This window comes from Oncorhynchus mykiss, chromosome 5 (genome assembly GCF_057628025.1).
Source record: "Oncorhynchus mykiss isolate SJ-2025 chromosome 5, ASM5762802v1, whole genome shotgun sequence".
In the NCBI taxonomy this organism is placed as follows: Eukaryota; Metazoa; Chordata; class Actinopteri; order Salmoniformes; family Salmonidae; genus Oncorhynchus; species Oncorhynchus mykiss.
In genome coordinates this window covers 36,365,390-36,388,940 of record NC_143026.1, presented here as the reverse complement: position 1 = coordinate 36,388,940, position 23,551 = coordinate 36,365,390, and the positions used below count along the sequence as shown (strand labels likewise).

General features: G+C 41.4%; 1 protein-coding gene across 3 annotated transcripts; it reads left to right on the top strand.

Moving 5' to 3' along the window:
* Positions 1 to 745: 745 nt before the first annotated feature.
* On the top strand, positions 746 to 15,184 carry LOC110523685 (StAR related lipid transfer domain containing 7). 3 transcript variants are annotated; one of them, XM_036977373.2, is made up of 8 exons: positions 746 to 2,531; positions 2,785 to 2,948; positions 8,306 to 8,355; positions 8,733 to 8,843; positions 10,706 to 10,788; positions 10,933 to 11,032; positions 11,195 to 11,250; positions 11,879 to 15,184. In XM_036977373.2, exons 1-8 carry the CDS (start codon positions 2,071 to 2,073, stop codon positions 11,886 to 11,888), a joined length of 1,035 nt encoding a protein of 344 aa, XP_036833268.1. In that variant the 5' UTR covers positions 746 to 2,070; the 3' UTR covers positions 11,889 to 15,184. The 3 variants fall into 3 exon arrangements, with proteins under 3 accessions (XP_036833268.1, XP_021458278.2, XP_090090793.1); XM_021602603.3 differs by having other exon boundaries at positions 11,166 to 11,250; XM_090234667.1 differs by having other exon boundaries at positions 1,523 to 1,596; positions 11,166 to 11,250.
* Positions 15,185 to 23,551: the final 8,367 nt, after the last annotated feature.

Here is a 23,551-nt window from a genome sequence, read left to right as displayed (position 1 = left end):
CGCTCTGCAAAGAGATGCTGTCGCGCAGCATCGTCTGCTGTCTTTTTACTGTCTCACTCTGCCTAACCTGGTTTACAGCTTTAGACAAGGTAAGCTGGGAATCCAATTGTAACTTTTCCGAAAGTTATATATATTTCTTATTCCCACTACAATCTGATCTCGGATCAGACTGACAATGTTCTGCTAGTTTGTGAACAGCTGTGATAAAACTGTAGGTGGTTTCACTGTGCTCCTGTTTGCGCATGTTAAACCTAGCTCTCAAATATAATGTTGTGTCTCCCTACAAAATGCGTTTCAAAACGGTCTTTAACGGCACTGTAGTTAAGTTTCTCTTCCTCAGTCAACATTAAAGCATTTAATATATCCTCGGCTTCATCACCCATAGAGTAGATCAGTATATTAACTTGAAATGCCTAATTTTTCACGTTTAAGCCTGATGCTACCCTGATCCATTTCGGTCAGTTTTGAATGTCTATACAATCAAAAATCTCCAGGGGACCAGAGCCCGTTGAGTCGCAAACCCTGAAATCCCGACAGTTTCTTCCTCTTGCAACATGTTGGTTAGCAGTAACTTAGTCCTTGCTCGTTAGCTAGCAAAATAATGATATGCGCTGTTTTACGTCCCTGCTTCGAAACAGCAGTATGATTTACTTGGTACGTCCTTCAAGTTTATGTAATTATTAAAACCACTTCTGACACCATGTAGTATTATCTAAAATAAGGATGCACGACAACAAGGTTTTAGCTCCAGCATGTTTACTAACATAACCCTCGCATGTCATACATAGGTACAGATACCCCAAGGGACATCATACTACACCCAGAGCACACCCGGAATCTTAAAATGTTTAGCCAGTCATTTGTTATGCTAACAAGCTAGCAAAAGCATCAACTTCTGTTAGACAGGCGAAGCTCTAGTACGCTCAACTGAAATGATACCGTTCGTTTACAGTATACTAAAATGAACTAATAGTATGTTAGGATGGGTATTCGAACACAGCCATTGTTTTGTGTAGTTTAGGGTTGGGACATCCCAATGATCACGGATAGCATAAACTCCTTTTCACCTTTTTTGTATTTCACCTTTTTTTGTATTTCACCTTTATCGTGGACCTTCACCGCATAATTAAATCAGGATCCCAATTTAACTGCTAGTGGCTAATCAAAAGATTGACACCAACTACTACAAATGAAATAGAACCCCAATGATAAGTAACCAATCAAATTTGTGTTGTCCAGATAAGGCGGGTACTCTCAAGTGCTTTCCGGGATTGAACCCCATTGGCGTGAACAAGCTCTTGATCCCTTGTCTCTAGTTACCACATCCACAAAGTAAAACGGTCTATATCTTAAACATTTATGAAACAAAAATGAGCTTTTGGTCTTAATTTATAATTAAACATAAGGTTAGCGGTGGTTAAGGTTAGGTTTTAAATCTGATTTTAAGAAGATAAATTGTAGTAATAGGCGGGTTTTAGCCATGACAATGACTTTGTGGCTGTGGTAACTTTGGACAAATATCACGTCGACTGACTTCCATGTGTAAAGAAAACGTGATGCTGGTTATTGCACGGAGTTGAAAGTACGATTACATTGGTGAGCTAGCTAATAATTGAACCGAATGGACGACTATTAAAAACAATAGTGGTTTATACGACTATTCATAAACTGTACAAGTGCCTGCTGTGACTCAAATACCATCGGTTCAGTGGTGATACGTTAGTTGGTGCTTGTCTCGTGCTCTTAAATTCCGTAGCTTAGCTAACAAGCTAATGTCAAATACAGTTTGAGACCTGGTTTGATACTTTGTCATCTCTTAGGCCTTTAAGCTAACAATATAACCACCTAACGTTAAGAGTAATCTGCATCTTTGATGGTGTTTGCTTCCTATGTTATATAAATGATTCGTAGTTAATTTCCCATCAATACTGACAGCGTTACAATTGACATTGTTGGTAACAAATACACCACAGATATCGCGCGTGATAGGAAAGTTAACTAATAAGCGTGCACTTGCTTTAATTAACTGTCACTTCTAGTGGTCGAACTTACTCTTGCACAATCAGCAGAATGTTTCAGTCTACACCACGGCAGTTTATAAATTTATGTGAAATCGGTGTATGTGCTGTTAGGGTTCAAAGCAGTAATACAGTGAGACAGGGGATTGGCAAGAGCAATGGCAAATCCGAAACCACGACATGGATTGGAAGACGCATGGGCCTGTTGTTATCATGGCTCCAGAGATCGGGGGTGGGCACCAGTAAAAAAGTGGCGTCTGACAATAAGAAGCAAGACTTGCTATCAATTTTTGCCAACCATTGTAGCTTTGTGACAGGCCAGAGGCTTCGACGCGCCTATCAGATTGGAGAGCTTTACGCAAACCTGTACTCAGAGCGAACTAGGTGGACCCTGGTAGGAAGCATATGGCGTCGACTCCAGAGCAAGCACGCTTCCACGGGGAAGCTTGTGGCTGCACTGGCGGGTGTCTTCCTGTGGGAGGACGAGAAGGTCCGAGATGAAGAACTACACAGGTAGAGAGAGACATGCTGTTACTTCCAACTCTAAATGAGAAACATGTCGCATGTAATTGTACACTGTTATTTGCCCAATTGTTTACATAATGCAGGCGTGGAATGTTAGGACTACCTTTACTTCAACCTTGTCCTGTAATGTGAAAGTAGACAGTATGCTTCGCATGTTGAGTGTTTAGAACCTGTATATACAGCAACACCAGTACATGTCGCTTGTCATGGTAAGAACTCTTAACTCTGCTCACTTCCAAAGGTGTGGACTAGAACTCCAAGCTTTGGAGTCAGTGAAGAATCTGAGTGCATCCTCAGAGAAGGCTGAAGGGCAGGTGGAGACAGGCTGGGAACTTGTCATGGAGAAGAATAATTTCAAAGTGTGGAGGCGGCCAATTGAGGGAAGCCACTTATGTGAATACAGAGGTAAGCCTGCATTGTCACAAATCTTTGACACCCAGAATATGCAGTAAACCTTTCCTTTGTGACTATATGGTGTGTCATCATTTCATCAACCCTTTGATGTAGATTTGAACTTTTCCATTTTCTCTTTTTGCCTTGCTCATTATCTACATGTCTGAGTTTAATCAAGGGCTGACCCCATTTAGTTGACTGGTCGATAGGCTGTTGGTTGTCCAAGATTTCTATAGTCGAGCAGTAGCAAAAAAGAATGGTGTACAAGACACCTGTCTGAGTGAACTGTTGAGGCCGTGGGGATGGCACTAGGGCAACAAAACAAATATCATTGTTGACCAAAAAATATATATATATTTGTTGACTGAAACTCGTCTGATTTAAGTAAGGCATGCCTCGAGGGAGCCAGAGATCTAGATAACCGGAAGAAAAAATTAAAAAACTTAACCTGACCAAACTATTCTCCTCCTGCTGGCTTGTGCAGATTCTGAAATTACTCTCCTGAAGTTGCCGGTAATAGGCAAAACGAGGAGTCTGCAACCTTTCTCATGTGGAATGCCAATTTATCTTTCCATTTCTACCGATCTGCATGCCAGTTATGGTTTTCATATGCACATTTTTGTGGAATGTAATTTATAATAACGTCTTCATATCTCAATCATTGTCATGTGGTTAATCAAAATTCTATCCAAATGGAGATGAAACATGTTACTAAAAAGTAACATATATATTGCCATTACCAACTGTTTTAAAATAGCCTACATAACGCCAAGAAATGAAAGAATATATCCTGATTTAAAAATAAATATCCTATAAATCACATTGGCTATGTGAAAGGTTGCATGACCTGTCTGCAACGAATTTGAAACATTGTATCAACTATTAACTTAGGTCCAGCAGAAGCTTGCACTAGTGAACTTCAAAATTTTTATAAAATATACTGTGCACTCAGTTTCCTGCACCAGTGAGCTCGGGACACACAGCTGTAGGCTATTTGCGCAAGGAATAAGAAGCAGTGTTTGACTTGGGCAGGCGCTCAGTACTAGAGGTCAACCGATTTAATCAGAATGGCCGATTAATTAGGGCCGATTTCAAGTTTTCATAACAATCGGAAATCTGTATTTTTGGACACCGATTTAGCCTTTACATTTTTTATTTAATTATTATTATTTATTTATTTTACACCTTAATTTAATCTTTATTTAACTAGGCAAGTCAGTTAAGAACACGTTCTTATTTTCAATGATGGCCTAGGAACGGGGGGTTAACTGCCTCGTTCAGGGGCAGAACGACAGATTTTCACCTTGTCAGCTCGGGAATCCAATCTTGCAACCTTAGTTAACTAGTCCAACGCTATAAACGACTGCCTGTTACGTGAATGCAGTAAACCAAGGTAAGTTGCTAGCTAGCATTAAAATGATCTTATAAAAAACAATCAATCATAATCACTAGTTAACTACACATGGTTGATGATATTACTAGTTTATCTAGCGTGTCCTGCGTTGCATATAATCTGACTGAGCATACAAGTATCTGACTGAGCGGTGGTAGGCATGCTCATAAGCATTCATTCAAACAGCACTTTTGTGTGTTTTGCCAGCAGCTCTTCGTTGTGCGTCAAACATTGCGCTGTTTATGACTTCAAGTCTATCAACTCCAGAGATGAGGCTGGTGTAACCGATGTGAAATGGCTAGCTAGTTAGCGGGGTGCGCGCTAATAGCGTTTCAAACGTCACACGCTCTGAGACTTGGAGTGGTTGTTCCCCTTGCTCTGCATGGGTAACGATGCTTCGAGGGTGGCTGTTGTCATTGTGTTCCTGGTTCGAGCCCAGGGAGGAGGAGGAGAGGGACGGAAGCTATACTGTTACACTGGCAATACTAAAGTGCCTATAAGAACATCCAATAGTCAAAGGTTAATTAAATACAAATGGTATAGAGGGAAATAGTCCTATAATAACTACAACCTAAAACTTCTTACCTGGGAATATTGAAGACTCATGTTAAAAGGAACCACCAGCTTTCATATGTTCTGAGCAAGAAACTTAAACGTTAGCTTTCTTACATGGCACATATTGCACTTTTACTTTCTTCTCCAACACTTTGTTTTTGCAGTATTTAAACCAAATTGAACATGTTTCATTATTTATTTGAGGCTCACTTGATTTTATTGATGTATTATATTCAGTTAAAATAAGTGTTCATTCAGTATTGTTGTAATTGTCATTATTATAAATAAATAAAAATGACCGATTTTAATTGGTATCGACTTTTTTTGATCCTCCAATAATCAGTATCGGTATTGGCGTTTAAAAATCATAATCGGTCGACCTCTACTCAGTACTGGCACCTCAAATTTTCTACTGTTTGAGCTCCTGTTCCTCTTATAGAATATAAGAGCACTGATAAGAAGTAGTCAGGTAGGGAGATTTTATGACGTTTCCACTGAATCAGAGCATGACATTTTTTCCCCTTTCACTCTGAGTGGTTATCGAAAGGGAGACAGCCTGAAAGATTTTTCAAATACATTGAGGAACTATTGCAATTCTCTAATGTAAAAACAGACTTAATTTGCTTGCTGTTTGAAGTGAAGAAAACATTACTTTGTAGCCAAAGAAATTAACATTGTAGATGGGAAATTATAGGAATTAGCGGTAAATGTACTCCTGGTGATATGTAATGGGGAATTGATATACACAACAATTCACACAATGATGTTATGAAACAATTAATGTGCACAAATATGCGGCAGATCGCATTCTGGAGAGAGAAGTGCATTGTGCATCTGGGCGCATGGTCAATGTGATGTCTGCATTGGTCATGAAGCATTTACGGTCATATGGGCTCAGCAGAAGGGCATTCATACTTATTGCTTGTTGTGGAGCAGTGTAGAGCTTTTGTCAAGGAAGTGAGATTTTGTTTTCTACAGGATGTACCACCCAAAATTAGGGAGGTGCATGGTGATGTGGTACGGAGCTCGAGTTGGCCTCTGCATGCTTCTGGAGATTCTGCAATGGCATCACACCCTCGATAAGGAGCATCCTACCACATTTTCGTGAATTGGCTTTTAGGTGGATAATTTCACTGAGATGAGCGCATACATAGTTGAAGTTGGAAGTTTACATACACCTTAGCCAAATACATTTAAACTCAGTTTTTCACAATTCCTAGTAAAAATTCACTGTCTTAGGTCAATTAGGATCACCACTTTATTTTAAGAATGTGAAATGTCAGAATAATAGTGGTGAGTGATTTATTTCAGCTTTTATTTCTTTCATCACATTCCCAGTGGGTCAGAAGTTTACATACACTCAATTAGTATTTGGTAGCATTGCCTTTAAATTTTTTAACGAGGGTCAAATGTTTCGGGTAGCCTTCCACAAGCTTCCCACATAGTTGGGTGAATTTTGGCCCAGTCCTCCTGCCAGAGCTGGTGTAACTGAGTCAGGTTTGTGGGCCTCCTTGCTCGCACGTACTTTTACAGTTCTGTCCACAGATTTTCTATAGGATTAAGGTCAGGGCTTTGTGATGGCCACTCCAATACCTTGGCTTTGTTGTCCTTAAGCCATTTTGCCACAGCTTTGGAAGTATGCTTGGGGTCATTGTCCATTTGGAAGACCCATTTGCGACCAAGCTGTAACTTCCTTACTGATGTCTTGGGATGTTGTTTCAATATATCCACATTTTCCTACCTATGATGCCATCTATTTTGTGAAGTGCACCAGTCCCTCCTGCAGCAAAGCACACCCACAACATGATGCTGCCACCCCCGTGCTTCACGGTTGGGATGGTGTTCTTCGGTTTGCAAGCCTCCCCCTTTTTCCTTCAGAATGCTGAGGTAGCCATGCTGGTTAAGTGTGCCAAAAAAAATCACTGACCGTGTCACCAGCGAAGCACCATTACACCACCTCCATGCTTCACGGTGGGAACCACACATGCGGAGATCATCCGTTCACCTACTCTGTGTCTCACAAAAACATGGCAGTTGGAAGCAAAATTCTCAAATTTGGATTAATTTTCATCGGTCTAATGTCCATTGCTCGTGTTTCTTGGCCCAAGCAAGTCTCTTCTTATTATTGGTGTCCTTTAGTAGTGGTTTCTTTGCAGCAATTTGACCATGAAAGCCTGATTCATTCAGTCTCCTCTGAACAGTTGATGTTAAGATGTTTGCATTTATTTGGGCTGCAATTTATGAGGTGCAGTTAACTCTAATGAACTTATCCTTTGCAGCAGAGGTTATTCTGGGTCTTCCTTTCCTGTGGCGGTCCTCATGAGAGTCCTCATGAGAGTCAGTTTCAACATCGCGCTGATGGTTTTTGCATCTGCACTTGAAGAAATTTTCAAAGTTCTTAATTTTCTGGATTGACTGACCTTCATGTCTTAAAGTAATGATGTATTGTTGTTTCTCTTTGCTTATTTGAGCTATTCTTGCCATAATATGGACTTTGTCTTTTACCAAATAGGGCTGTCTTCTGTAAACCACCCCTTCCTTGCCACAACACAACTGATTGGCTCAAACGCATTAAGAAGGGAAGAAATTCCACAAATGTATTTTAACAAGGTACACATGTTAATTGAAATGCATTCAATGTGACTACCTCATTAAGCGTCTGGGGGAAACCTGGCACCATCCCGAGACTAGTCAGGATCAAGACAAAGATGAACGGAGCAAAGTACAGAGAGATCCTTGATGAAACCTACAAAGGGGGCAAAGGTTCACATTCCAACAGGACAACGACCCTAAGCACACACCAAGACGATGCAGGAGTGGCTTCGGGACAAGTCACTGAGTGTCCTTGAGTGGCCCAGCCAGAGCCCAGACTTGAACCTGATCGAGAGACCTAAAAATATATGTGCAGCGACACTCCCCATCCAACATGACAGAGCTTGAGAGGATATGCAGAGATGAATGGGACACACTCTTCAAATACAGGAGTGTCAAGCTTGTAGCGTCATACCCAAGAAGACTCAAGGCTGTAGTTGCTGCCAAGGTGCTTCAACAAAGTACTGAGTAAAGGGTCTGAATACTTATGTAAATGTGATATTTTGTATTTTTTTTCTACATTTGCAAAAATTTCAAAGCCTGTTTTTGCTTTGTCATTATTGGGTATTGTGTGTAGTTTGATGAGGGTGGAAAAAACTACTTTCATCAATTTTAGAATAAGCCTGTAAAGTAACAAAATGTGGAAAAAGACAAGTGGTCTGAATACTTTCCGACTGCAGTGTAGTTGATTTGATTAAAACACGTAGGATGTGTCCTATAAAATACACATTTAAAAATTTTGACCAATCGATTGTATGAAATAACAGATTTCTCTTTTGTCGGACATCCCTGGTGTCATCATTAAGACCCCTTTCCCTCATCTTTTCAGTTTGGGGTTCTTATAACGACGTCACCCCCCGACAGTTCTTCAATGTCCAGGTACTAAGCTAGTTTCCTTTATGCTAACTGTCTAAATTGCTAAATTCATTTAATGCAAAAAAAAAACATTTGTGTGAAAGAGGAAACTTAGTGCTTTTAATGAACCCGTAGAGAAATGTATTCTGTAGAAAAATGGGTGGTGTCAACGGTACAAGTGACTTGTGTGTAGATTCAGCACCAGATTCCCTGTATGTTCATACGCTCCTCTTGCGTTTGAGTGTCTATGTCCATATTTAGCTCTTGTTGTTGTCTATTTACCCAACTGCGCTTGGTGAAGTGTAAGGTTTTTGTTCAAATATGTAGCTCTAGGTGTTGTATGTGCATGCTATATTACGCCTCTGCTCCTCTCTTGTCTCATGCTCTGCCCTTTGCCCCAGTTGGACATGGAGTACAGGAAGACGTGGGATGCTTTAGTTCTCAAGCTGGAGGTGGTGGACCGAGATGTCAATACAGGCTCAGAGGTTGTGCACTGGGCCACACGTTTCCCTGTAAGTTTCCCCTGCCAACTCACACACTAGAAATGCAGAACTCGTGCTTATCATCAGTCATGCACTTATGATATGCCTCAGTGGATTCTCTCTGATGTTACAAAGTAACACTTGTTGACTGTTGTGAGTGCTTCATGTTCTTGCCTTGCTCATGATGCTCTAATTTGATTATTACAGATACTTGCAAGCAGACAATTTTAATGCAAAAGAGAGCACTGAAACCAGTTTCACACAGATATGAGCTGGTGAAGGGTAGGCTACCAGGAGTTTTATGGTGCTTTCAAGACAACTGGGAGCTTTGAAAAATACAAGGTCAAATAATGACGTCAGTGATCTTTAGGTCAGAGCTCTACAAAGAGGCCCAAGTTTGCGATTTGGAATTCTGAGTTAGATGACCGTTCCCAGTTGTTTTGAACATGGCATTAATGCTCAGTTCCCACATATGCTGAGCACTTGTTGGCTGCTTTTCCTTCACTCTGCGGTCCAACTCATCCCAAACCATCTCAATTGGGTTGAGGTCGGATGATTGTGGAGGCCAGGTCATCTGATGCATCACTCATCACTCTCCTTCTTGGTCAAATAGACCTCACACATCCTGGAGGTGGTTTGGGTCATTGTCCTGTTGAAAAACAAATGCTAGTCACACTAAACGTAAACCAGATGGGATGGCATGTCGCTGCATAAAAATCAGTGTCACCAGCAAAGTACCATCACACCATCACCTCCATGCTTCACAGTGGGAACTACACATGCGGAGGTCATTCGTTCACCTACTCTGCGTCTCACAAAGACATGGCGGTTTGAACCAAAAATCTCAAATTTGGACTCATCAGACCAAAGGACAGATTTACACCGGTCTAATGTCCATTGTTCGTCTTTCTTGGCCCATCAAGTCTCTTCTTATTATTGGTGTCCTTTAGTAGTGGTTTCTTTGCAGCAATTTGACCATGAAATCCTGATTCATTGTCTCCTGTGAAGCATTATTTGGGCTGCAATTTCTGAGGTGCAGGTAACTCTAATGAACTTATCCTCACCAGCAGATGTTATTCTGGGTCTTCCTTTCCTGTGGCGGTCCTCATGAGAGCCAGTTTCATCATAGAGCTTCATGGTTTTTGTGACTGCGCTTGAAGAAACTTTCAAAGGTCTTGAAATTTTCCGGAATGACTGACCTTCATGTCTTAAAGTAATGATGGACTGTCATTTCTCTCTGCTTATTTGAGCTGTTCTTGCTATAATATGGACTTAGCCCTATTTGGTTAGACCATCTTCTGTACACCACCTCTACTTTGTTACAACAACTGCTTGGCTCAAATGCATTATGAAGGAAAGAAATTCCAAAAATGTACTATTAACAAGGCACACCTGTTAATTGAAATGCATTCCAGACTACCTCATGAAGCTGGTTGAGAGAATGCGAAGACTGTGCTAAGCTGTCGTCAAGGCAAAGAGTGGCTATTTTGAAGAATCTCAAATAGACAAATCGAAATGTATCTTATAACACTTTTTTGTTTGCTACATGATTCCATGTGTTATTTCATAGTTATATCTTCACTATTATTCTACAATGTAGGAAATTGTAAAAAAAAATAAATAAAGAAAAACCTTTGAATGAGTAGTGTCCAAACTTTTGACTGGTACGGTGTACATTTTTTTCTCTCAGGATTTTGGAAATTCTCCTGCGAATGCATTTACATATCAGGCGACCCCACATGAGTCCTAGCTTTGGAACTGCTGCAGTATTGTATTTTATGAAGCAGAAGCAATGTTTCCTTGAATAAGGGCTGTGTCGTAGGTCAGATGGCAACATGTTGTATCCTACATTTTATATTGTATTTTTGATTTGTTGGATTATCTTCCCACAGTATCCCATGTACTCGAGGGACTATGTTTATGTGCGTCGCTACAATGTTGATGTGGAGAATAATCTGATGGTCCTGATCTCCAGGTGAGGGTTGACTTCATGTAAAATAGTTATATTTAAATACACGTGAGGTAATTTTGTATCACTTTTTTTCCCCACTCAGATGCTTGGAATATTATTTTTTACTCTCCCTCTTCTCCCTTTCTCTACTTTTTTTGTGTCATTTAGAGCAGTTCAGCATCCTGGAGTCCCAGAAACTCAGGACTATGTCAGAGTCCACTCATACCAGTCCAAGATGGTCATTCGCCCTCACAAGTCCTTTGATGAGGTGAATAGAGAGGCCCTTGAAGACAAGACAACAGATAATCTTACCCTATAGTGACGTATGATTTTTGTTCTATGCTTATTGTGTACATGTTATATTACAGTATCTGACCTTGTCATGTCGTCCTGACCCACAGAATGGCTTTAACTATCTTCTGACCTACAGCGACGACCCTCAGACCGCCTTTCCCCGCTACTGTGTGAGCTGGATGGTGTCCAGTGGTGAGCACTCATACTCCTGGTTTCTCTTCACTAAGCTTAATGATTATCCCCAAGTGTAAACTGGATGTAGTAATTGTTAGAATATCAAACAAAAGATATGGGATATTTACAGGAACAGCCCTCGTTATTCAAAAGGACAGCCATCTGTTCATTGTAAATGTAGGTACTGTCCGTACATAGTCAGATATTTCTCTGAAGCGACACAGCAGAAGTGCTTCACTGAAGGGCAGTTGGGCACAAAAGGAACCATCAATTCCCAGTAATCTTTACATCAAATGCAGCCACTGACGATGCAAAACTAATATATTGCCCTAACTCAATGGGAGAGGTATGGTTTTATTTTTTTTAAATACGTTTTTTTAGCCTGCGGTAGCTGGGCTACAGTTATTGGCTGATTCTTCAGCATGACCCACAACTTGATCTGCTGGTATTGTAGCTCACTGCTTTGCTTCTTGGTCTGATTTACTTTTATCTGGATGGAGAGTCACCTTGGGTAGAGTATTCAATCAAACCCTTTAAAATGAAAAAAGTAGGTAATTGAGGTCTGCAGTCTCTACTGCCATGAGTGTGGTTTGCCCTGTGGTTGTATGTTATCCTGGTCATCAGCTTTTGCCCTCCTCACTCATAGGTATGCCTGACTTTCTGGAGAAACTGCATACTGCAGCCCTGAAGGCTAAGAACCTGGAGGTAGGGATCTATGATTATGCCAGCGCCGTGAAGTCCAACGACACCAAGCACCAGCCCAGCCAGGACCGGCTTGGGGACAACACGCACCCTGGGCAGATCTACGCCTAAGGGACTTTTTTTTTTTTTTTGCAGAGTTGGGGAGAGTAACCTGCATCTGCTCGCATACAACAACCTTCAAAACACAGGCTTTTGGACACAAGGGGTGATGGGATATCAAATTAAGCTGGAATATACATACATTGAAGATATGCCGTACTTGCGCTATACTGTTGCTATTTGAGTGGTTATAATAGTCACAGCCATATTGATAACATAATTGTCATGAGAAGCTTAAACAGTACCAACAAGAGCCCTTGAACCCTTTGGAGGAAAGACTTCTCTTTTTCTGCCAGGAGAATTGCCATTGGAGCTTTCTGCCTTGAAACAATAGTGCTAGACAGCCAACATCCTGAGGGGAGAGGTGTCCATCATGCCTCCTTTTGTTAACTAGCTGCTACACCAACTAGCGAGACTGCACCAAAAATATTACCCCTATAGAGATGTTGCCAAAGCATTGTCTCTCACTCCATCCACCATGTCTACTAGTTTCTTCCAGCCACCTTGTTTGTGTTCCTTATTTGGTCATATCCGCACTGAAATAGCTCGCTGTGGAGGCTTAGCTACATGCATGCATGCATAGTTTGTTTATACAACCGAGAAAGGAGAACATTTATAAATAAAAACGCTGTGATACCAGGAACTCAAGGAACATGCTTTTTAGCTGAATTCCCTGGCACATTGACTTCAACAGATGAGTGGATTTAAGGGATCTAGTGGTATCTTTTTCACGTTTATGAGATTAGTGATGTTTTTGTCTGCAGAACTGAGGTTTCTCACTTCTTTGTCTGTCACGCCTTGTCTGTTTTGTAAACTGCCAGGTCACCTCTAACAGCCTTCTGAAGATTACCAGTGTCTTCCTGTCCAAGGTGTCTTATGGCAACTGCAAAATCCTCTATGGGGCAAATGCTCTTGCTGGTTTTTGTTTTACAAGCATTGCAGTTCCCCTCCACTCGTCCATGTTTTATGCCCTGATCCAAAAATTCTATGAAAAATAAGCATGTGTTCCTGTGCCACCTAACTATCTGCTTTCCAATGGGATGGATATTTACATTATCCAGAGTGACTTACAGGAACAATGAGGGTTAAATGACTTGCTCAAGGTCACTTGGACAGATGTTTTTCACCTAGTCTGCCCTGGGATTTGAACCAGCTACGTTTTGGTTACTGGTCCTACACTCTTAACTGCTAGGCTACCTGTTGCCCCCATGACTGTGACTGAATAACTGTACTTTGTCCTGAGTACAAAGTTCAAAGTAATGGAACAGGCATCATTAAGACAGACTGCTTGATAGTTTGCACTACAGAGGAAGATGTTTGTGTTTGCTCAGCTGTTACTGTACATTCACAGTGAAAGTGCCCTTACTAATAGTAGTGCAACACTTTTTTTCTATTACTGATGAGCTTTGGAAGGCACGTGTTTAGTAACATCATGTGCCCTTTGCATCCTTGTGTGTGTGTGTATATGTCTAATATATTTAATGTTTTTTTTCCCAGTCTGATATATTACCTAGTTCCTTCTGGTGGACGAAGTGGCATGAATGTGTGCTCTGTGGGATAGATTAACACAACATGTGACTTTTCTATTTACAGCCTGACAATCTAGTACAATTTGAATTAACACCCGTTTCTGTGTGATTTTTTTTTTCTGTGTTGCTGATATTGGTTAAAACAGGGGTCGTTTTCAGTGAAAGTTTCATGAATTTATGGTTCCAGTATACAGTACATGCGTGACTACAGTACATGCGTGACTGCAGTTCCATGAAACAGATTGTTGGTAGTTCACCATTACTCAGTTAGAAATGTAAAAGTGCATTAAAAACAGTGGTGGATAATTTACCAAATTGTCATACTTGAGTAAAAATACCTTAATAGAAAATGACTCGTGAAAGTCACCCAGTAAAATACTATTTGAGTAAAAGTATTTGGTTTTTAAATATACTTCAGTATCAAAAGTAAATGTAATTTCTTAAATATACTTAAATATCAAACGTGAAAGAATTAATAATTTCAAATTCAATATATTAAGCAAACCAGGCGACACCATTTCTTGTTTTAATTTATAGCCAGGGGAACACTCCAACACTGACATTGTTTACAAAATAAGCATGTGTTTAGTGAGTCCGCCAGATCAGAAGAAGTAGGATGACCTCTTGATAAGTGCTTGAATTGGACCATTGTCCTGTTCTGCTAAGCATTCCAAATGTAACGAGATCTTTTGGGTGTCAGGGAAAATATATGGGGTAAAAAGTACAATATGTTCTTTTAAGAATGTAGTGAAGTAGAAGTTGGAAAATATAAATAGTAAAGTACAGACCCCAAAGAACTACTTCAGTACTTTAAAGTATTTTTACTTAAGTACTTTACACCACTGATTAAAAGTTGCTATTGAACTATGGTAAGGGTAATTTTGTTTAATTCCTTGGCTCCCACAATGGCTGGAAGTCTATGGGTATCTACTAACATGCTATCAGATACCCATAGACTTCCAGTCATTGTGCTGATGCTAGTTAGCGTCAGCATTTGCTAGCAAACTAACTTCCTTCATACTGGACACATAAATTAAAATGGTATCCACAAGTTCATCTGGCTCTAGGGAAGTAGATAAATGGACTTATTTCCAAAATCCCGAATCATCCCTTTAAAGTAACTTACTCTCATGAAGTCTGAAGATCGTTTGCCTACTCTTACCTTTGTGATAAACACACTTGTTTTCTGTCTGGGGAAAAAACTGTTCAGTTAGCAGTATATAACTGTTTGAAATGTTGTGAGAGGAAATGTCCTCTAATTGAGCTTTTTGTTTTGAGATGGTCAGTTGTAGAGCTACTGTATGCTGAGCATAAGAAACTTCGGTTTCCATATTGAAATACTACTGTATGCAATGTTTTGAGAATGTCCACCTTGTGATTGTAACACTTGTCTTTCTAGACAACTATGTCACCTCCCGTAGGCCACAGTGGTGTGTTATATAAACCAAATCTCTTTTTCAACATGCAATTGAACACCTTGTGTATGATTTCCAGAAGTTGATTCCTTAGAAATTGTGTAAAAGAAATTGAGAAGAACAGGAAAATCTATGAAACCAGGAAATAAGGTAGTTGCCATGTTGAAATGGAGTAACAAATCAGATTCAATAAATCCATTTGAAGTATATTGTATTTTGCCTTAATCTTTGGCTACACTATAATAACTTTGATGGAAAAGCCTTTAGAAATGCTATATAATGTGTTAAATGCTTATTGAAATGCAATGCTTAAATGTTAACAAGTAATGAAATACTAATGTATTATAAAAAGGTTTTACAACATTATCTAGCTCGCATGCTTTAGCTAGTGCAGTGCCATTGTCTTCATCAGCTAACGAGTGACGCAGAGGTCTAAGGCCCTGCAGCGGTCTAAGGCCCTGCAGCGGTCTGAGGCCCTGCAGCGGTCTAAGGCCCTGCAGCGGTCTAAGGCCCTGCAGCGGTCTAAGGCCCTGCAGCGGTCTAAGGCCCTGCAGCTCAGTGCTAGAGGCGTCACTACAGACCCTGGTTTGATTTCAGGCTGTATCACAACTGGCCGTGATTGGGAGTCCCATAGGGCTGCGCACAATTGGCAGTGTCGTTAGGGTTTGGCCGGGGTAGGTTGTCAGTGTAAATAAGAATTTGTTCTTAAATTTAACTAGTTAAATAACATTTTTAAAAATCAGCATATCCTGTCCCTTTAGGGCCGCCATAACAATAATTTTACCTAGGAGTCATCTGTCAGTCGTGCTGTTTCTCCTGCAATGCCAAGCTGCTCCTTCCTGGATGCGTTTTATTTATTCCGCTCAACCTTCTTTTTGTAAGATGGGTGCCACGTACCCCCAGTGGCCAGATCTGTGTTAGCCCGATACCCTAGTCTTTTCAGGACACAAATGTACTTCTCTGCCAAAATAAACAATCGTTATGGACATTTAAATCTTAGCCGCCCGCCCCACTCTGACGTTCTCCTATGAAATGCCTAAACTCCTCTACAGTGTTATATGTAGACAACAGATGGCTGAAGCAGGTCCAGGATGTGAAACGGTACAAATGTCAAACCACACCATCCACTGGAAATGTGCAGTGTGATCATGTATGGCATCCGTGACCTACTAAAGAGGGCACAGCCTGTATTCAAACGGCAACACGCATTCGGATCACCTTGGTTTACAAGATCATTTTTCCTGGACAAAGAAAGCAAGGTTTGGTTTTTATGGCATGATGGAGGAGATAAGTGGGTAAATAAAACATTCTCTGTCTGAGCGGGAACGTGGTCAGTTCTGTTTTACAGGGGGAAAGCCATTTCCTCATTGCTTCCATATATGAGGACATTGGATGTTTTACTTGTGCTTAGACTGAATCATCTGGTTGACAAACCCAGTTGATACAAATCATAAAGCATTTTATGATGCAAATGAACCATAAAAGTCCGAAGAACGTGTACCTTTGGATAAAACTTCTTTGAACATTAAAATCAGAGGCTGACAATGTTTTTGAGAGTTTATTCAAATTAGCGAATGTGATCTTAAGGTAATTCCTTTCACACCACCCAGAGACTGCATTAAATGCCCTCCATTGTGAATTCAGACCACAAAACTGGATAAAAAGAAAGCTGAGTATATGTGTGAAATCAGCCTACATGCCCATTATCTCTGGGATTGAAAACTTGTTGGCATAAGTAACATTGTGCCAAATGACATGATAAATTAATGTCTCAGCAGTATGGTTTTCAGAGCCAATATGTCCACAGTCTTGAGTACTTTGATACCGTGAAGTCTGACGACCTGGTGGAGATTAAAGTGCCTTAGTCAATTGTGGAGACACTTGCGCTAATTGATTGTGGCCATAAATCTGCCACGCTGCAACCAGCTTGTAGGAAACCACAAAACTGCTTCATTCACAATAATTCAATAAGTCTCTCTCCTTTTGTCCTGTCCAATCCCTGTCTATTTAACACTGACAAATTCATTTAAATTTCATAGATTCACACAGTCTTTTTGTTTAATTTATTTGGACCCACAGAAACAACATACTTGTGAGAATATAAGGGGTAAAAATTGTCCTTCGAATCATCAAATCAAAAATGGCTTCAGATTTTAAAATGTGCAGTTGTGACTTTTGACCTCACACTAGACTAGTACATCAATGGAGCCTAATTCTCCTCTTTAAAGTGTGTACTCGTTCACCCTCAACTATTAAAACGCATTGGATGGGTGTAAGAAATATTGTACTGAAAGTCCATCTACACACACTCCGGCTATACCAATCCAACCCCTTTAAGTCCTTGAGGAGGGGTGAACGTGGGCCCACCTCAGAGAAAAGTGGTGAGAATCCGAATTGGACAAAGCTCTGTCATAACTATGGATAAATATGTAGGATTTGTTTTACATCCAGTTAAGCATGTTGTGTGGAGAGTGCTCACAAGACTCCAAAGTGCTTGGCACCACCATGGACAGAAGAAGTACTGCATGGTTAGATCAAGCACAATGGGGTCCTGGGCGGAGATGTACAGCCATCTGAGGTCATGTGGGACCAGGTTCAGTCTGGTCAATTAAAGGTGGGATGGTAGAGCTAAAAAAGTAGAATCCTGTAAAAAGTACATTTTGATCACTTTGATAGAAAAATGCATGACTGGAGCCAGTCAGTCCATCAAGAGTGAATATTGAAATCCGCTCTAAAATCATGAAAGGAACAATCCGCCACCAGAATATGCTATTTCTTGATGCTTTGGTCTTCCAACAACTCTGCTTGTGATCCGAGGACAACACCATAACTCTACAGCCATTGGCATCAGGGAGGGTTACTACAGACCTGGTGAGTGATGGACCCAAATGACACCGACTTACACACTATAGAGATAGGGGAAGTGTTCGTAATACAGTGTGGCTAGGGACATCAAGAAAATTACAAAAAAGGATTAGTCATAGGTCACACTCACTGCAGTGAAAGCGGGCACCGCCCTTCCTGCGCATAGACTGCGACAAACCCCGCCCTCCCGTCCTTCGTACCCCACCCCATCAGACACCTAAAAAACATCAATTTTCACCGTTTAACTCAGATTTTTTTTTAAATCAACATAATATGAATCAAAACAGAACAACAGGAAGAGTTTGTTAATGAAATGACTACTACGTTATGGGGAATCAATGAAAACAAAGTTTGGTGGAATGATGGTTATCTTGTTAAAGTACATCAATATCTCCAGCTCTTAGGTCCTCCAGCTAATGGACAAAGAATAGTCTCAATGTCCAAGGACAAAGATGGAACAGCTCGGGAACAGCAGATACAGCCAGCCATATCACCAGTGTCCATCTGTAGAAATTTGCCATCTCATCAGACCTGATACTCAACCACTTTTGTCATGATGGTTCGAACCTGGTTATCGGTCACTGGACTCAGCAGCCAGTCAGTATGAAATAATGCCCTTCACAGATGGAAAACGGATGATTTCTCTAAAAGACCTGTGAGGACATCCCCATCAGCGGGTTTGGAAATATTGTTACCTCCATTCTTTACTATATCCCCTGGGATATCTTATTGAAATGGGAAGGGTTTCAGTGATAATCAAGTTAAGCTCCGACAACTGAACCACTTTGTGTGATGAAATGATTAAAGATATGCATGCATGGAAGAGTGACTGACGACTTGTGTATAGAGCGATGGGTATGGGGTTTTTGGTAACAGACTAGAAGTGAAAATAAAGGGGGGAAAATGGACTATGGAAGGTTGACATGTCCAGGGAAAACTGCACTGCAAAGATAGAGCTGTCCATCTGAGTATTTGATTGTTTCAGGTGGACAAAGGTGGCACGATGGTATTATGGTTGGTGGGATGGTGTCATGGTTTTTATGCATGGACATATGATTTCACACATGCTGTTTTAACTATTTCAATTTCTCTGAGTATCCTAAACTAAGGTCTTTCAAACTAAGGTATATTTTTCTAAACTATAAACCTCACAATTTATAGAATACACTGTATATTAGACGGGAGAACGTTTCATTTGTCTCGCTTCGTCCACAGGACTTGGATAACAATCATCTTTGTCCTCTTCCACTGAAGGCAAGACTACAGAAAAACAGAAATCTTAAATAGCTGTAAAACCAGGGGTACAGTGGACCAAGGGTCATGGAAGCTGTCAGAGGATCTCAAGACAATTAGGCAAATATAAAACATTAGAAACACTAGAACATTCAGAATTTCAATATACCTTACCCGTTATACCTCACATGTCCATTATACCTCAGCCGTCTTTGAAGCACTCCAACTGGTGTCACTGGAAAGTCACTCCCTCCAACCTGGTCTGTCCATGGAGACCCTCAGTCTCCATCCTTCCTGCCCCAGAGCCGATGGTGGGACATCCAGCTTGGTGGGGTAGAGTTGAGGGTCGTGACAAAGAGCAGGTGCTCCTCTGAGCTGGGTGTCTCGCCTCTAGCTCAACTGGAGACAGACTGTCATGACTGCGTCTTCTCCAACACCACCAAAGCCTGTACCCCCAGCCCCTCCTTCAAGTTAGGAGGGGTTAGGGATTTTCTCCTGGGATAGGTGGACTGGTGAGAAGGACTCGGGCAGGGTGGGATTGTATGTGGTACGGGGACTTTGGGGGGGTTGGTTCCGCATTTCATAAATATTAATAGAGAGTCCTCCCCTCTCTGAAGGGGCAGATTCTTTAATTTCGTTAGAGGGGGAAGTGCTTTATTCACTTAATGGCTTTTATTAGTGGCCGGTCTTCAACTCTTTCATTACCTAAAGTGCTGCTATAATTTACAGAGGGGAAGGGTGGGGGAGGGGCACTGTCCCAAGGAGCATCGCTCATGCCGCTGTTGATCAGCCAGCCAGTGCTCTGTCGAAACCTCTGCAGCTTTTCTCAGAAAGAGTGGCCATTCGGTCTCAAAGACTGACAACTATCTCCAACATTGAATACGCTCTAGATAAAGTCCTCTTCATACCATTGGAGAGTTGTTAAAAGAAGTGTTGAGGGCAATGCTAGGTTTCCCCTTGAAGCAGATTTTTCCTTCACCTGAACAATTGAAAAGGATACTTTCTTGCAAACACGTGTTATTGAATAGATCTGTTGTCATTGGATGACTGTTCTAAAAATTTAATTAAAGCAATATATTGAAATGCTACTTTAGAGTGAACACATTAGTGTTATCTAAAAAAGACACAAAATAAGAACCAAACATGTGGAAACATTTCAATTAAAAAATTATATATTTTTTGTGAGCGATAAGGCTGTGTATCATAATGTATGCCTTGACAATATTGGTGTTCAGTTATGACATTACTTGGCCAATATAGTAAAAGGCAGTGATCAATTCAAAATGCACTATTTGCTGACTAGGCCATGTCCATACCCTCCCTTTCTCACTGTACATCATAGACAGACATGCTTATGGATTCAGATAAAATCATCCTCCTTAGAACGTGACATTAATCTTTTATTTGGTTATAAAACACTATTTTGAGATCAGATTTGATCAGATGTGTCCTGTTCTGTGAAACATTCTGTGATCATTATATGACCCTATCATGATATCCATCTAATCATGCGCCAAAAAAAAAAACTTGTCTACGTAACTGCTAACGTGTTGCAACTGGAGAGTGCTCTGAAACAAAATGGCCGATCCATCTCATACAGCTGGGTTACTACACATTGGCATTAGATAATGTATACATGCTAAAGTGCTTCAAGATCTGATGAAATGCTATTCACTAGTGGGTTATCTGTGTTTCTGAACAGATGGGGTAGAATGTCCCCAGACTGTGTCTGAGTGAATGAACTGATTAACCTGAATGACCACCCATGTTGGAGAGGGGGTGGGATGCCAGCCTGACTGACTGCCTGTATCATCAATGTCACATAAATCAGTGGCCAACAGGCCTTTCAAATAAAGCCTTTGTATTGGACACAGTGAGACGGTCTCTGGGTAAGTAATGTGTAGTCCAGAGGGGTATACTACAAAGCAGGATAGTTAGCCAGCTAACTTGCCTAAAAATTCAAAATATATATATATATTTTGTAGAAAGATAAACTTGAAATGGTCATGGTCTAATTTATTTATCACAATGAAAAGACATATCCAGTTTGAGCTTTTTTCAAGAACCATAAAATCTAGTTATTTCTGGTTGTGCTCTTACCTACTGGGGGCGGCCCGTCAGGAAGTCCAGGATCCAGTTGCAGAGGGAGGTGTTTAGTCCCAGGGTCCTTAGCTTATTGATGAGATTTGAGGGCTCATCAATAAGCTAAGGACCCTGGGAGCTTTGAGGGCACTATGGCGTTGAAAGCTGAGCTGTAGTCAATGAATAGCATTCTCACAAACTCAGAATAAAAAGAAACGCCCTCTCACTGCCAACTGCGTTTATGTTCAGCAAACTTAACATGTGTAAATATTTGTATGAACATAAGAAGATTCAACAACTGAGACATAAACTGAACAAGTTCCACAGACATGTGACTAACAGAAATTGATTAATGTGTCCCTGAACAAGGGGGGGGGGGGGGGTCAAAATCAAAAGTAACAGTCAGTATCTGGTTTGGCCACCAGCTGCATTAAGTACTGCAGTGCATCTCCTCCTCATGGACTGCACCAGATTTGCCAGTTCTTGCTGGGAGATGTTACCCCACTCTTCCACCAAGGCACCTGCAAGTTCCCGGATATTTCTGGAAGCGCTTATGGCGCTTACAGAGATTGCCTGCAATGACAACAAGCTCAGTCCGATGATGCTGTGACACACCGCCATAGACCATGATGGACCCGCCACCTCCAAATCGATCTCTCTCCAGAGTACAAGCCTCGGTGTAACGCTCATTCCTTCAACGATAAATGCAAATCCGACCAGCCCTGGTGAGTCAAAACCGCTACTCGTCAGATAAGAGCATTTTTTACCAGTCCTGTCTGGTCCAGCGATGGTGGGTTTGTGCCCATAGGAGATGTTGTTGCCGGTGATGTCTGGTGAGGATCTGCCTTACAACAGGCCTACACGCCCTCAGTCCAGCCTCTCTCAGCCTATTGCGGACAGTCTGGGCACTGAGGGAGGGATTGAGCTTTCCTGGTGTAACTCGGGCATGCCATCCTGTACCTGTCCCGCAGGTGTGATGTTTCGATGTACCGATCCTGTGCAGGTATTGTTACACGTGGTCTGCCACTTCGAGGAAGATCAGATGTCCGCCCTGTCTCCCTGTAGCACCATCTTAGGCGTCTAACAATACGGGCATTGCAATTTATTGCCCTGGCCACATCTGAAGTCCTCATGCCTCCTTGCAGCACGCCTAAGGCATGTTCACGCAGATGAGCAGGGACACTGGGCATCTTTCTTTTGGTGTTTTTCAGAGTCAGTAGAAAGGCCTCTTAAGTGTCCTAAGTTTTTATAACTGTGACCTTAATTGCCTACCGTCTGTAAGCTGTTAGTGTCTTAATGACCGTTCCACAGGTGTATGTTCATTAATTTTTTATGGTTCATTGAACAAGCATGGGAAACAGTGTTTAAACCCTTTAGAATTAAGATCTGTGACGTTATTTGGATTTTTACCAATTATCTTTGAAAGGCAGGGTCCTGAAAAAGGGACATTTCTTTTTTTGCTGAGTTTAGGTATTCATTTTGACCAGGTGGGAAAGGGCAGTGTGGAGTGCAATAGAGATTGCATCATATGTTGATCTGTTAGGGCGGTATGCAAATTGGAGTGGGTCTTTGGTTTCTGGGATAATAGTGTTGATGTTAGCCATGACCAGCCTTTCAAAGCACTTCATGGCTACAGACATGAGTGCTACGGGTCGGTAATCATTTAGGCAGGTTACCTTAGTGTTCTTGGGCTCTGGGACTATGGTGGTCTGCTTAAAACATGTTGGTATTACAGACTCGGACAGGGAGAGGTTGAAAATGTCAGTGAAGACACTTGTCAATTGGTCAGCGCATGCTTGCAGTACACGTCCTGGTAATCTGTCCGGCCCTGCGGCCTTGTGAATGTTTAACTGTTTAAAGGTCTTACATCGGCTGCGGAGAGCGTGATCACAGTCTTCCGGAACAGCTGGTGCTCTCATGCATGTTTCAGTGTTATTTGCCTCGAAGCGAGCATAGAAGTAGTTTAGCTCGCCTGGTAGGCTCGTGTCACTGGGCAGCTCTCGGCTGTGCTTCCCTTTGTAGTTTGTAATAGTTTGCAAGCCCTGCCACATCCAACGAGCGTCGGAGCCGGTCTAGTACGAGTCAATCTTAGTCCTGTCTTAACGCTTTGCCTGTTTGATGGTTCGTCTGAGGACATAGGGATTTCTTATAAGCTTCCGGATTAGGATCCCGCTCCTTGAAAGCGGCAGCCTTTAGCTCAGTGCGGATGTTGCATGTAGTCCATGGCTTCTGGTTGGGAACTGTACGTAGTCACTGTGGGGATGATGGCGTCGATTCTCTTATTGATGAAGCCGATGACTGAGGTGGAGTATTCCTCAATGCCATTGGATGAATTCCGGAACATTTTCCAGTATCAGTCTGTGCTAGCAAAACAGTCCTGTAGAGTAGTATCCG